This window comes from Trypanosoma theileri (genome assembly GCF_002087225.1).
Source record: "Trypanosoma theileri isolate Edinburgh chromosome Unknown TM35_Tth_13_V1, whole genome shotgun sequence".
Lineage (NCBI taxonomy): Eukaryota > Euglenozoa > Kinetoplastea > Trypanosomatida > Trypanosomatidae > Trypanosoma > Trypanosoma theileri.
Genome location: NW_021639855.1, coordinates 152,170 through 166,398, shown reverse-complemented (window position 1 = coordinate 166,398; position 14,229 = coordinate 152,170). Strand labels below are relative to the sequence as shown.

General features: G+C 39.7%; 6 protein-coding genes across 6 annotated transcripts; all 6 read left to right on the top strand.

Moving 5' to 3' along the window:
• Positions 1 to 195: 195 nt before the first annotated feature.
• TM35_000131660 (coronin) lies at positions 196 to 1,785 on the top strand (the record flags this gene model as incomplete). Its single annotated transcript, XM_029025382.1, has 1 exon — positions 196 to 1,785. The coding sequence occupies one exon, from the start codon at positions 196 to 198 to the stop codon at positions 1,783 to 1,785; it is 1,590 nt and encodes a 529-aa protein (XP_028883228.1).
• A 1,034-nt stretch (positions 1,786 to 2,819) lies between these two features.
• Positions 2,820 to 4,157, top strand: TM35_000131650 (uncharacterized protein; the record flags this gene model as incomplete). The annotated part of the gene is made up of 1 exon (XM_029025381.1): positions 2,820 to 4,157. The coding sequence occupies one exon, from the start codon at positions 2,820 to 2,822 to the stop codon at positions 4,155 to 4,157; it is 1,338 nt and encodes a 445-aa protein (XP_028883227.1).
• Positions 4,158 to 4,373: 216 nt separating this feature from the next.
• TM35_000131640 (transmembrane protein 234) lies at positions 4,374 to 4,754 on the top strand (the record flags this gene model as incomplete). The annotated part of the gene is made up of 1 exon (XM_029025380.1): positions 4,374 to 4,754. The coding sequence occupies one exon, from the start codon at positions 4,374 to 4,376 to the stop codon at positions 4,752 to 4,754; it is 381 nt and encodes a 126-aa protein (XP_028883226.1).
• A 332-nt stretch (positions 4,755 to 5,086) lies between these two features.
• TM35_000131630 (putative S-adenosyl-methyltransferase mraW-like protein) lies at positions 5,087 to 6,487 on the top strand (the record flags this gene model as incomplete). Its single annotated transcript, XM_029025379.1, has 1 exon — positions 5,087 to 6,487. The coding sequence occupies one exon, from the start codon at positions 5,087 to 5,089 to the stop codon at positions 6,485 to 6,487; it is 1,401 nt and encodes a 466-aa protein (XP_028883225.1).
• A 436-nt stretch (positions 6,488 to 6,923) lies between these two features.
• On the top strand, positions 6,924 to 9,341 carry TM35_000131620 (trans-sialidase; the record flags this gene model as incomplete). Its single annotated transcript, XM_029025378.1, has 1 exon — positions 6,924 to 9,341. One exon carries the CDS (start codon positions 6,924 to 6,926, stop codon positions 9,339 to 9,341), a length of 2,418 nt encoding a protein of 805 aa, XP_028883224.1.
• A 1,587-nt stretch (positions 9,342 to 10,928) lies between these two features.
• On the top strand, positions 10,929 to 13,313 carry TM35_000131610 (Chain A, Sialidase; the record flags this gene model as incomplete). The annotated part of the gene is made up of 1 exon (XM_029025377.1): positions 10,929 to 13,313. One exon carries the CDS (start codon positions 10,929 to 10,931, stop codon positions 13,311 to 13,313), a length of 2,385 nt encoding a protein of 794 aa, XP_028883223.1.
• Positions 13,314 to 14,229: the final 916 nt, after the last annotated feature.

The window sequence follows — 14,229 nt, the reverse complement described above, 5'->3', positions numbered from 1 at the left end:
TTTTTTTTTTTTTTTTTTTTTTTTAATTCTTATCTCTCACTCTTCTCTCTTCATTTCTTTTTCTTTTTATTTCTTCTAATATGTTTTTACGACACTGTATACCCCTCCCACCCTTCCTTCGTCTTTCCACATATATACATACATATCTATCTAAGTGTATTTACTTTTACATTTTGTAATATACATTAAGCAATCATGGTTATTTCCCGATTTCGTCACACACAATCGTCGGCATCTCGACCAGACAAACACTTCTTAAATGTCAATCCAACCGGTGCGATATGGGACTGCAGTAATATGATTGCTTGTAATGATCGCTTTGTCGCAGTACCATGGGCTCAACTCGGCAGTACGGTAGTATTACGCCACACAGATTATGGAAAGATCCCACCTAATCCACCTATTCTATCTGGTCAAGAAGGTCCTATTATTGATCTTGCGTTTAATCCATTTGATTCCAGTAAACTTTTCACAGCTAGTGAGGATGGTACTATTATGGGATGGAATATTCCAGAAGAGGGATTTACACAGAATTGCACAGATAATATTGTACACTTACAGGGACATACAAAGAAGGTGGGTATTATGAGTTTTCACCCCAGTGCCTCTAATGTACTTGCCTCTGCTGGGGCGGATATGGTTATTAATATATGGGATGTAAATTGTAATAAAGCAGGTGAAGTGGTAAAGTGTCATAATGAACAAATTATGTCACTTGATTGGAATCTTAACGGTTCACTTCTCTGTACAACTTCAAAAGACAGAAAAGTGAATATTGTGGATCCCAGAAAAGGTTCCATTGTTTCCTCTGGAGATGCCCATCAGGGAGGAAAAACACAACGTTGTGTATGGGCAAGAAGACTGAATCTTATCATGACAGTTGGGTTTAGTAAAACACAAGCACGTCAGGCGATGGTATGGGATGCTCGTAAAATGTCATCTCCTGTACAAACTGAAGATATCGATCAATCCAGTTCTATTATGTTGCCATTCTTTGATGAAGATACCAGTATATTATATATTGGAAGCAGAGGTGAGGGTAGTATTCGTTTCTATGAATGTATGGATGGACATCTTGTGAATTGTGCTGCCTATACTTCCAGTGAAGTTCATAAAGGACTCTGCATGTTTCCTAAATGGTCTTTGGATACCCGTCAATGTGAAATTGGACGCTTTTACGCACTTACACCCAAAACTTTATATACTATTCAAATGCTTCTTCCGCGTAGACAGGCAGATGTGGAATTACAAACAGATGTCTATCCCCCAACCTTTGCTGATACCCCCGCAATGACAGCAGAGGATTACTTTAATGGAGAAAATAAAGATCCACTGGTGAAGGGTATGCAATCTGTATTTGATTCCAATTCACGAGATTCCAAAACAACATCTTTTATGTCTCCAGCAAAGGAGAAACATGTGGATGCCACTCCAGCAAAACACAAATCCGTAAACGCCACACCTGCGAAATCTCTTAGCGTTACTCCAACACCAGGCAAACTTAAGAAACCAGATATGACTCCTACACCTACACCCAATAAGTATGCAGATCCTTTGAAAATGGATCATTCTTCTTCCTCCACCACCTCCGCCTCACCACTGCAGGGAAATAAAAAAGAAAAAGGATCTGCGGAAAGTAAATCACAACTTTCAGCACTTTTGTTGGATCTGGAACGACAACAAGAGGAAGTGCGGCGGTGTCGAGAAAGATTGCAAGAGAAGGAACGTCTTGTGATGGAAACAATTTCAAAGATAAGTAGTATTGCCTCTTCCATGTCCTCATAGTATTGAAAGAAAAAAAAAAAAAAATAATAATAACGTACATAGGAACAATAGCGTGAACCCATTTTTTTTTTTTTTAATTTTTCATTATTCTGAAATGAATTTCATAGTCGAGGTATTTCTTTCTTATATTTATACCTTTGCGTTGCTTTCTTTTTTCTTTTTTTCTTTTGCTTTCTTTCTTCTACAGAAAGCCATTTTGTATCGCTCTTGTGGTTTTAGCTCTTTCCACACATGTTTTTTAAATTTTCTTTTTTTTTTTTTCATCTTTCGGATTCGCATATTGTGAATCTTTTTCATTTTCATTTTTTTTTCTTTTCTTTTTCTTTTTTGTTTTTGTTTTTCTTGCATGTTGCTTCGCGATTCTCATGCCGCTCCAGCAAGAGAAAAAAAAAAAATAAGAAGAAGAGAAGGAAGAGGAGGGGAGTGAAGAATATAAAAGAGATGATTTTCTGTGCAATTGCAATAAGAGTCCCAAAGGAAAGAAGAGAGTAGTGAAACAATAATGAAGAAAGAAATAAAAAAAAAAAAAAAAAAAAAAAACATAATCACGATTTTTTTTTTTTCTTCTTTTTGACTTCTAAAGCTTTTTTTTTTTTCTCCTTTTATATATCTATGTTTATCTATCTCTGGTGCCTTAAGAGGGGAAGGAGAAGAGTTAATGCTTCTTCTTTTTATTCTTCTTTTTTTTTTTTTCTTTGAAAGTACTGTCACTCCATTTTTTCTTTTCTTTTCTTTATTCTTTTTATATTTTACTCTTCATTTTAAGTACAAACACTTTCCTGGGAGAAAGAGGCGTGGGGAAAAACATACGGCCACACCCCTTTTCTCTTCTTCCTGTGTGAAGATATACATACAATATATATATATATATATATATATATATCTACACCCAGGGGTGAAGGAGAGGACACAGAAAAATATAGGAAAGCAAAGAAAAAAAGAAAGAAAAAAAGTAATAACGACGTGAGAAAGAAAAAAAAAAAACGAAAGAAAAAGAAAAACAAAGAAAAATATAAAGAGAGAGAGAGAGAGATATGCATCATTTACTTTCGCCGAGAACTGCACGTCATGCCCGTCTGTTTAGACTCGCACAAAGTCTTGCCGCTTCACCTAATCCACCTGCTGGTGTTCCAAAGACAGACGGTGAACGTTTGATGTGGGTAAACTCGCATGTAAAACGCAATAAAGATATTGAATTATCACGTGAAGAAGAGCAGTTAAGAGAACGACAAATGCCAATTGAAGTAGGTGAAAACTCTTTTGCTTCCACAGCAGAAGCTACACATGGGAATCTTTTTCATTTTCGTGAATATCCCATGTACCCAGGAGAGTATGTGCCAGCCGAACACAAGACACTTTCATCCCTCCGCGATGAGTTGCGATTAGAACTCACCGCCCAGTCATTAAAAGAGGCGTGGATGCGTGTGAGTGGAGGATTTTACTTTCAATCTGTAGAGGATTATTATGCGTCTGTGGATGGAATAGATGCGGAACAGCTAGGAGAAGTACTGGCAGCTCTCTTTCCAGAGATGAGTACATATGAGGCACAAGCTCTTGTACAGTGTACACTGGAATCCATCAGTAAACCAATGAACACCGCCGCTCGACAATTAAGTCGTACAATTACTGCAGATGCTGTTGGACTTGATAATGCGCCTGGTCATTACACTAACTTTTTGGAATGGATGGGCCGACTTACAGAGACTAGGGCATTTAAAACAGAACATGCCCTTTTTCAGTTCAGTCGTCGTAAGTTTAACAGAGATGATGTACGTGTTATGTTTGAGAATTATAAACTTATGAGTAAGGCTACCCTTCAGTCAGACAGTGCAGATAGCTACAGTCATTTTTACACAGTCCTTAAAGACTTTTCACGTAAAGTGGCTGGTGAGGATTCACGTCATCAAATTGGTGTACGTATTGATGAACCAGAGGTGGATCAAGAAACAGGAATTGCTGTTGGTCGTGGATGTGCAGATGGAGAGAAATATCAATTTATTGCACTTCTACGTGAAAATCGTGATCATAATGGTAGTATTACTGTAATGGGAAAACCACTTTCACTCGTACTTGATAATAAAGCTTGGTTAATGGAAATGGTACTTATGCCATTTGATGAAGCTGCTTTAGACTATAGAGACTTTGATGTACACATTGTTTCAGAAGGACATGCAATGCCTTCCATTGCCAATGAGATTGCAGCATTTGCATTACGTATGTCTGTAGCTAATGCTCTTGTTAAACTACTCCCACTTACTCGTATTCCACTTAAAAAGTCTGGATTACTCTCTGTTGATCGTCGTCGTGAAAGAGGGCAGTTCCCTGGTTATCTGGATGGAAAGAAGGTCAAGAGGAAGTTTGCTAAACGTTAGTCATGAGATTTTTAAATATGACCTTGTTGTTGTAGAAGAAGGAGAAAGAAAAAAAAAAAGGAAATTATGGACGAGGGGTTTATTTTATTTTATTTTTATTTTCTCTTCTCTGGAGAGTTATTGACGATAAGGAAAACATTCTACTGATATAATAATGCATCTCTTTATTCTTTCTTTTTCTCTTTGTTTAATAAATATATAAGGTAGAGAAGGAGAATGTTTCTCCTTTTACTTGCAGCTATTATCTGGGGCATCACAAATCCATTACTTAAACATTATAGTAAGGGTATAGCAAGTGGTTCATCATCTTCCTCTTCATTCTTAGAAGATTTGCGTTTTTTGGCTTCTCGACCAAAATATCTGATAACTCAGCTTATCAACTTAAGTGGTTCCGTGGTTTTCTTTGCAGGATTGCGTAGTGTTGATGTAGCAGTAGGAAGTATCGTTGCTAATTCACTAGCCTTTGTGATTACTGTACTCACTAGTGTTCTTGTGTTTAAAGAAGGTGCATTACAACCACGAACCTTATTGGGATGTAGTTTAGTAGTCGCAGGTACTGCCTTATGTGGACTCTCCTCCTCATATAATCAACAGTAGGGTAAGTTCATATTACCAAGAGCCATTGTGACCTTTTACAACTCACCAACAAGAACAAAAAAAAAAAAATAAAAAAAAAAAGAAAGAATTGCCCCATCATTACTCTGTAATTAATATATTTACATATGTGTTTTTTTTTTTTTTTATTTTATATTCCACTTCCCCTATTTTCCAAAAAGAAAGAAAAAAAAAAAAAAGGAATACTCCTTATTTATTATCTTTTTCCTTCACCTTTTCCTAATTTATTATTATTTACCTATACACACATATATCACATATATATATATATATATATATATATATATAACTGTTAAACTAATAAGAATGCATACATGAAACGTATCATCGCGCCGAGGCGGTGGTCGGAGATGAACCGAGTCGAACACCCCCCACTTATGATGAAACAACTCTTCCAAGGCGTTTGTGGTGGACTACGTTGGTTAGACACAAAATCACTGGCAGAACATTTAGCTTCACGAGCTATTGAAGAGGGTTATCCAAGTACACGGACAATGCGGCAGGCTTTAAAGGTGAAAAAAGCACCATTACAAAAACGTCGTTTAATACAACGGGAAATGATTAAAGAAAGTACTAAAACTCCTGCACTTCCACTCACAGCATCTAATGATGCCTTAACAGTAACAGGGGGTCTTTCCGTTCATGTGCACAAACAAAAGCGACTCATTTCATATGATGTACTTGACTGTACACTTGGTGGTGGTAATCACACAGGAGCTATTCTTGAAAATGGAGGACCATACACACGTGTGGTAGCGCTTGATTGTGATAGAGATGCTATGCATGTAGCTCGAGAGTTAGCAAGTGAGTTTGGTGGAGATCGTTTTCGTTTTTTTTGCAGCAAGATGTCAGAGGCACGATCTATGTTTGGTGAAAGGTGTTTTGATGCTGTGATGATTGATGCAGGTCCATCTAATACACAATTGGAGAATCCTGAACGTGGATTTCTTCTTGATGATGAGGGTGCCCACCATTTAGATATGCGATATGGACTACAAATGGGAGTAGCCGCACTCGCCTATCTTAATACTGTCCCACAACATACTTTATCCTCTGCATTAAGTGCTTATGGGATTTTAACACCAGAACAATCTATGAAAATGGCTCGAGAAATACGTCGTCGTCGTCCATTCACAAGTTCACGGGAAGTACTTGCAAGTGTTGAAACGGCTGGAGATATGCTTCCAGAGGATGGTTGGTGGACACAAAGTAGTCGACGTAAGGCCCCCATGTCATGGAAATTTCTCACATCCCTACGGTGTATTGTAAATAACGAAATGTACGAACTACGACAAACACTAGAGAATGTCTTACCAATGCTACGCGATGATGGTCGTCTCGTTGTCTTCTCCCGACTCGCATGGGAGGAGGAACTTATTCGAAAAATAATAAACGATCACCCACACGCCCTGTTATGTTACTTGGAGGATATTTCCTTTGACGAGGTGGGGGATTATGGGTTTACACGACATACAAAGATGTGGGTAGCGACACGTACGGCCAAGTCATCCTATATCCTGAAGAATAGTACTACTCTTACAGAGGAAAAGGTAAAGGAAAGTTCCTTACGCTGGCTAAGCGGCATGTATGCAGGTCAGACGTATGGATTCCCAGCAAACAACTTTACATTTGAGAATATGGAGTCTAAGGAACGACATATACGAAAGCGGAATAACAAACCACCTCCACTGGATTTTGGTATAGACGATAAATAAAGAAAAAAAAGGAGTTTTCCTCTTTCTTTACTGTTCTTTACTGTTATTTCTCTTCCTATTGTTATTGTTATGATGATGTTGTGATGTTTGGTGTTGCTTTGAGAGCTGCAGAGTTGCTAAAGACGTTCCACCTCATGGTGTTCACCGCACTGGTGGGCAAATGGATGGCTTATTACCCAACCCACTAAAAACAAGGCACTTTGCCAAAGCTAAAATGCGACATCTATTGCCTGTTTAAGTAATAAATACACTACCCACACCTTTAATTTATTTCCTCTCTTTTTTTTTTGTTCTTGCTCTCTTTGTATAGTAAGAAGGACAAGGCGCTAGTTGCTGAAGAAGTGCATCGCGAATTCTCCGCCATCTGGAACGTGACGTCAGACACTGCCTGGTTGGTTGAACTCGGAAGGGTGTTGTGGGCGTACTGAAACACAGAATGTCTCACCGAGTGGTGTTTGTGTTGTTTCTCCTTTTATGTTGCCACTCCAGTTGGCTGACATATGCGCAAACCATCAGTGGCCGTGAGAAAAGCAGAATCACGTTGTTTGAACGAAATGTATCTACAGTGCCGTTTGAGGAGAATGGAAAAACTGTTGAAAGAAAGGTCCATTCATTTCGTGTTCCTTCTCTTATTGACGTGGACGGGGTGATGGTTGTCATCGCTGACGCTCGCTATGTCGACTCTAATGATAACTCCTTCATTGAAACACTGTCAGCGCACAGCGTGGACGATTTGAAGACGTGGACAACACAAATTGCAATCAAGAACAATCGCGTGAGTACAACAAATTCCCGTGTGGTGGACCCCACAATCATCGTGAAGGATAAGAAGATCTTTGTTTTTGTTGGAAGCTACAATACGTCAAACAACTACTGGCAGTGGCATCCTGGAACAGATTGGGATCCTCTCTTGGTTGTTGGTGAGGTCAGCAAGACAAACGAAAATGGTGAGGTGAAAGCAACAATCAAATGGAGTAAACCCAAACGAGTGAATTATGGAAACCCCCCCGAATTTCGTGGTTCGCCCATGGAGCAATTCCTTGGTGGTACGGGTGTTGCCATAGTAATACAAAATGGAACCCTTGTTTACCCCATACAAGTCAAGAATAAAAGAGGTCAATTCTTTTCCACAATCATGTATTCCAAAGATGATGGTGAGACATGGAAGATTGGGAGTGGCGTGGAAGCACTAGGATGCACTGAACCCGTTATTCTTGAATGGGAGGGGAAACTCGTATTGAACGCACGGACGGACGGTGGCTATCGCAAAGTCTTTGAATCCACAGACATGGGAGAAACATGGGTGGAAGCTGTGGGAACACTCTCCCGTGTGTGGGGCAACTCACCAACACGTGAAGGCCCTGGCAGCCAGAGTAGTTTTATACCCGTGACGATTGAGGGAAAGCGTGTGATGTTGTTTACCCATCCGTTGAATTTCAAGGGAAAGTGGGAGCGAGACCGACTCCATCTTTGGTTAACGGATAACAACCGCATATTTGATGTTGGTCAGATTTCCGTTGGCGATGAGAATGCTGCCTACAGTTCTCTGCTATACAAGAATGATAAGTTGTACTGCCTACACGAGGTAAATCATAACGAGAACTACAGTATTGTGTTTCTGGAGCTGAAAGAGGAGTTGAATTTAATCAAGTCTGTGGTGAAGACCTGGATCGATCAGGACAATAACTTCTCGAGTATTTGCAGTTCTACTGAACCGAAGTTGGTGGCGCCTCGTGAAAAGAGATGTGATGCTTCTTTCCCCACAGCTGGGCTTGTTGGATTCCTTTCAGATAAAGTTAACAATAATCACTGGAGAGATGCGTACCGCTGCGTAGATGCTGAAATAGCACATGCAGAGAAGGTGCCTAATGGTTTGAGGTTCAAAGGAGGATATGGTGGTGGGGCGCGGTGGCCAGTGAGTAAACAAGGGCAGAATCAGCGATATCACTTTGTAAACCACGTATTCACTCTGGTGGCAACCGTTAAAATAGATGAACAACCCCCAGAAACAAGAGTTCCAGTCCCGCTGTTGGGTGTGAGCCTTGTTCACCATGATTACTACAAGGTTCTTGGACTCTCCTACACCCATGATATGGAGTGGAATCCTATATATGGAACGGATTCGTATATGCGAACAGGGTCATGGGAAGTAAACAAAACGTATCAAGTGGTGCTCACAGTAAACAAGAGAGTGGGATCTATCTATATTGACGGTAAGCTTCTGTATGGCTCACCGACTTCGCTTAAGTACAGGGTGTGGAGACCTGATGTTTCACACTTCTACATTGGTGGGTATAAGAGGCGTAATGTGTACTCGGATAGTCGTGTGACTGTGACGAATGTTTTTCTGTACAACCGGGCGTTGAGTCAAGACGAAATCAATACGCTGTTGTTAAACAAAGGCTCAGATGTAGAGGCAATTAAGAAGAAGCCAACGGAAGTAGTACCGAGAGACAGTGTGAGGCCACCAAAGCGTAAAGAAAATAAACCAAGAGCGGAGACACGGCAAAAACGAAGCACTGATGGCACCAGTAGTAGTAATAATATTGGTACTGCTGTTGATGCTGCCAGAGGCGGAAATGATATGAGAAATGATGTCTGGACTGAAACGCCTGAAAGTAAGAACGAAGAACCGCCGAAGAATACGATTGATGATACGATTGACGATACGATTGACGGTGCCCACGAATCCACGGAGACCCCAACAGAGACGACAGACCAGATTGCAGGCGCATTGAATGCTTATTTGAACGGCAAATCAGAGTTACCTACCGGTGATGGATCTTTTTACTTTGTTCCTCGTCTGCCATTACTAGCTCTTCTGGGCTCAACTTTTATTGTGGCTCTGTTTTGATCGTATAAATATATATAAATATATATGTATATATTGATTCATATAACTACATACATCTTTATACATATATACGTTTGCTTATACACTTGTACGTGAGCATATATCTATGTACACGTCTACACAATATATACCTGAATTTATATACATTAATGGAAAATGTTTCTGTCTGGTAAAATACGTGCATGTTTTGTTGAAGGAAAAGTATTCTTGGAGTTCTGTGAGTAAAATAACTTATTTTTGCTATTTTGACAGCTTGCGAAGAGAATGGTCGACCCTTGCGCCATTTACCTACTGATTAGGTTTAAAGTATGTTTTATTGAAAATATTGTTTTCATTTTTCTTCTTCACAGTCTGCCAAATGTTAGTATCTGAAAAGCCCACCCACCCAATCCGACCCTCACTGCCTCGAGCGAGTAGGCGGGTTAAAAGGGCTTCTCACCACTTCCATTTTGTCAGTTCTGGCATTAATCAGAGAACAACCACACGGGGGGAATACCATTGGGATCGATTTACGTACTTCAGGGGGAATGTAGGGTTCTTAAAGGTAGTTGTTATATTTCTCTTAGTTTCTTCTATTTATGTGATTCATTAAGGTGATGGGGAAAGCAAGGCTGAGATTATTCTGATATTTCTATCGCAAGAGCAACAGTTTTATTAAAATAAAATTTTTTTTTGCTATTTTGATGTTTCTCTTGGAAGAGCAACAGTTTTATTAAAAAAGCAATTTTTTTGCTATTTTGATGTTTCTCTCGGAAGAGCAACATTAATATTTAAAAAAACTTCTTTTTGCTATTTTGATGTTTCTCTCGGAAGAGCAACATAACTGTTAAAAAAAGTTCTTTTTCCTATTTTAATGTCTGTCTCGGAAGAGCAGCATTTTTATTTGAGTAACTTCTTTTTTCATACAAATATGATTGCAATGTGTCTCCGGTTTTTGGGGCAATATTGGGGGTTTCTGTTCTTTGTGCTATTTGGAAGGTGGACGCAATGAAAATCCCTGGGGGCTGCAGGACTACTCCAAAGCTCCTTTTAAATTATAATAAATATATAATGAGGATGTGTATGTTGATTTCATTATTCTCTATTCTTGGTAATTGAAAAGAATATATGGGTCACGGGTGGGTGTAATTGCACTGTTAATAATAGTAATAATAATAATATTATTATTATTGTTATTGATTGTCATGTTTGGTATGCATCATAAGTGAAGAATTACGAAAGAAGAATGATGATCGTCATTGCACATCCTCAATGGGCTGAAGAAATATTTTACATAATGAGGGACTGGGATTGGGATTTCTGTTGGGTGGCAATTTACACTCTCTTTCACCACATTTAACACTCTGTCTCTCTCTCCCATATATATGTATGTATATGGGTTTTAATTTGGGTTTCTGTGTCACTCTCATCCTTTTTATTTGTTTTCTCTATTTTTTATTTGTTCTTGCTCTCTTTGTATAGTAAGAAGAACAAGGCGCTAGTTGCTGAAGAAGTGCATCGCGAATTCTCCGCCATCTGGAACGTGACGTCAGACACTGCCTGGTTGGTTGAACTCGGAAGGGTGTTGTGGGCGTACTGAAACACAGAATGTCTCACCGAGTGGTGTTTGTGTTGTTTCTCCTTTTATGTTGCCACTCCAGTTGGCTGATATATGCGCAAACCATCAGTGGCCGTGAGGAAAGCCGAACCATGTTGTTTAAGCAAGGGGAATCTAAAGTGCCGTTTGAGGAGAAAAATGGAAGAATTGTTGAAAGGAAGGTCCATTCATTTCGTATTCCTTCTCTTATTGACGTGGACGGGGTGATGGTTGCCATCGCTGACGCTCGCTATGACGATTCTAATGATAACTCCTTCATTGAAACACTGTCAGCGCACAGCGTGGACGATGGCAAGACGTGGACAACACAAATTGCAATCAAGAACAATCGCGTGAGTACAACAAATTCCCGTGTGGTGGACCCCACAGTCATCGTGAAGGATAAGAAGATCTTTGTTTTTGTTGGAAGCTACAATACGTCAGACAACTACTGGCAGTGGCATGCTGGAAAAGATTGGGATCCTCTCTTGGTTGTTGGTGAGGTCAGCAAGACAAACGAAAATGGTAAGGTGAAAGCAACAATCAAATGGAGTAAACCCAAACGAGTGAATTATGGAAACCCCCCCGAATTTCGTGGTTCGCCCATGGAGCAATTCCTTGGTGGTACGGGTGTTGCCATAGTAATACAAAATGGAACCCTTGTTTACCCCATACAAGTCAAGAATAAAAGAGGTCAATTCTTTTCCACAATCATGTATTCCAAAGATGATGGTGAGACATGGAAGATTGCGAGTGGCCTGACCCAAGTAGGATGCACTGAACCCGTTATTCTTGAATGGGAGGGGAAACTCATATTGAACGCACGGACGGACAGTGGCTATCGCAAAGTCTTTGAATCCACAGACATGGGAGAAACATGGGTGGAAGCTGTGGGAACACTCTCCCGCGTGTGGGGCAACTCACCAACACGTGAAGGCCCTGGCAGCCAGAGTAGTTTTATACCCGTGACGATTGAGGGAAAGCGTGTGATGTTGTTTACCCATCCGTTGAATTTCAAGGGAAAGTGGGAGCGAGACCGACTCCATCTTTGGTTAACGGATAACAACCGCATATTTGATGTTGGTCAGATTTCCGTTGGCGATGAGAATGCTGCCTACAGTTCTCTGCTATACAAGAATGATAAGTTGTACTGCCTACACGAGGTAAATCATAACGAGCGATACAGTCTTGCCTTTCTGGAGCTGAAAGAGGAGTTGAATTTAATCAAGTCTGTGGTGAAGACCTGGATCGATCAGGACAATAACTTCTCGAGTATTTGCAGTTCTACTGAACCGAAGTTGGTGGCGCCTTGTGAAAAGAGATGTGATGCTTCTTTCCCCACAGCTGGGCTTGTTGGATTCCTTTCAGATAAAGTTAACAATAATCACTGGAGAGATGCATACCGCTGCGTAGATGCTGAAATAGCACATGCAGAGAAGGTGCCTAATGGTTTGAGGTTCAAAGGAGGATATGGTGGTGGGGCGCGGTGGCCAGTGAGTAAACAAGGGCAGAATCAGCGATATCACTTTGTAAACCACGTATTCACTCTGGTGGCAACCGTTAAAATAGATGAACAACCCCCAGAAACAAGAGTTCCAGTCCCGCTGTTGGGTGTGAGCATGGATGAGAGTGATTACTACAAGGTTCTTGGACTCTCATACACCCATGATATGAAATGGAATCCCATATATGGGAAATTGTACTGTCTGTCAACAGGATCATGGGAACTAAACAAAACGTATCAAGTGGTGCTCTCAGTAAAGGAGAATGTGGGATCTATCTATATTGATGGTAGGCTTCTGGGTGGCTCACGGAGGGAGCTTAAGCACAGGACGCTGACCACTGATGTTTCACACTTCTACATTGGTGGGTATAAGAACCGTCATGTGAAGTCGGATAGTCGTGTGACTGTGACGAATGTTTTTCTGTACAACCGGGAGTTGAGTCAAGGCGAAATCAACACGCTGCTCTTAAACAAAGACACAGATGTAGCGGCAATTAAGAAGAAGCCAACGGAAGGGAATGTGAGTCCACCACAGCGTGAAGAAGATAAACCAGGAGCGGAGACACGGCAAAAACGAAGTACTGATGGCACCAGTAGTAGTAATAATATTGGTACTGCGGTTGATGCTGCCAGAGACGGAGATGATATGAGGAATGATGTCAGGAGTGAAACACCTGAAAGTAAGAACGAAGAACCGCCGAAGAATACGATTGGCGGTGCCCACGAATCCACAGCGACCCCAACAGAGACGACAGACCAGATGGAATGCATGTTTAGTTCTTATTTAAACGGCGAATTAGATTCACTTATCTGTGATGGATCTTTTTACTTCGTTCCTCGTCTGCCATTACTAGCTCTTCTGGGCTCAACTCTTATTGTGGCTCTGTTTTGATCGTATAAATATATAAAAATATATTTATATATCTATTCATATAACTACATACATCTTTATACATATATACGTAAATATATAAATATATAAATATATCTATTCATATTACTACATACTTCTCTCTACGTATATACACGTCTACACATATATACTTGAATTTATATACATTAATGGAAAATGTTTTTGTTTGGTAAAATACGTACATGTTTTGTTGAAGGAAAAGTATTCTCGTAGTCCTGTCGGTAAAATAACTTTTTTTTTGATATTTTGATGTTTCTCGCACAGGAGCAACATTTTTTTTTTGTTTTTTTTCATACAAATATGATTGCAATGTGTCTCCGGTTTTTGGGGCAATATTGGGGGTTTCTGTTCTTTGTGCTATTTGGAAGGTGGTCGCAATGAAAATCCCTGAGGGCTGCAGCACTACTCCAAAGCTCCTATTACTGTTTTTTTGTTCTCTTTATTTGAAGATGGGTATTGTTCCTAATTTTTTTTTTTTTCCACTTTGTTGTGTTTTTTTTAGGGGTAGAGAAAACCACCATCTTAGCGTAGAGGGAAAAGGGTTTGTGTTTTCATTTTTTCTTTTCTTTTGTGATTACTATTATTATTCTAATGATTTCGTACACCGTAGAGAAATGTGTTTTGTGTTTCTTTCTACTGTCTAACGGTTTCGACTAAAGTAGAAAGGTTACTCTCTTATTATCATTCTTCTTTTCCCCACTTGCAATTTGATCTATTTCCAATATTAGTAACGCTACAAACAAAGAAAAGGATATAAAGAAGAAGAAAAAAAAGAAAAAAAAAACAAACGAACAAACGTTTATCCCCCCAAACAGCCAATCCATTATCTGATTGATTATTAAAAAAAAAAGAAAAGAAAAAAAAAAAAAGAAGAAGAAAAAAAAAAAAAAAATTA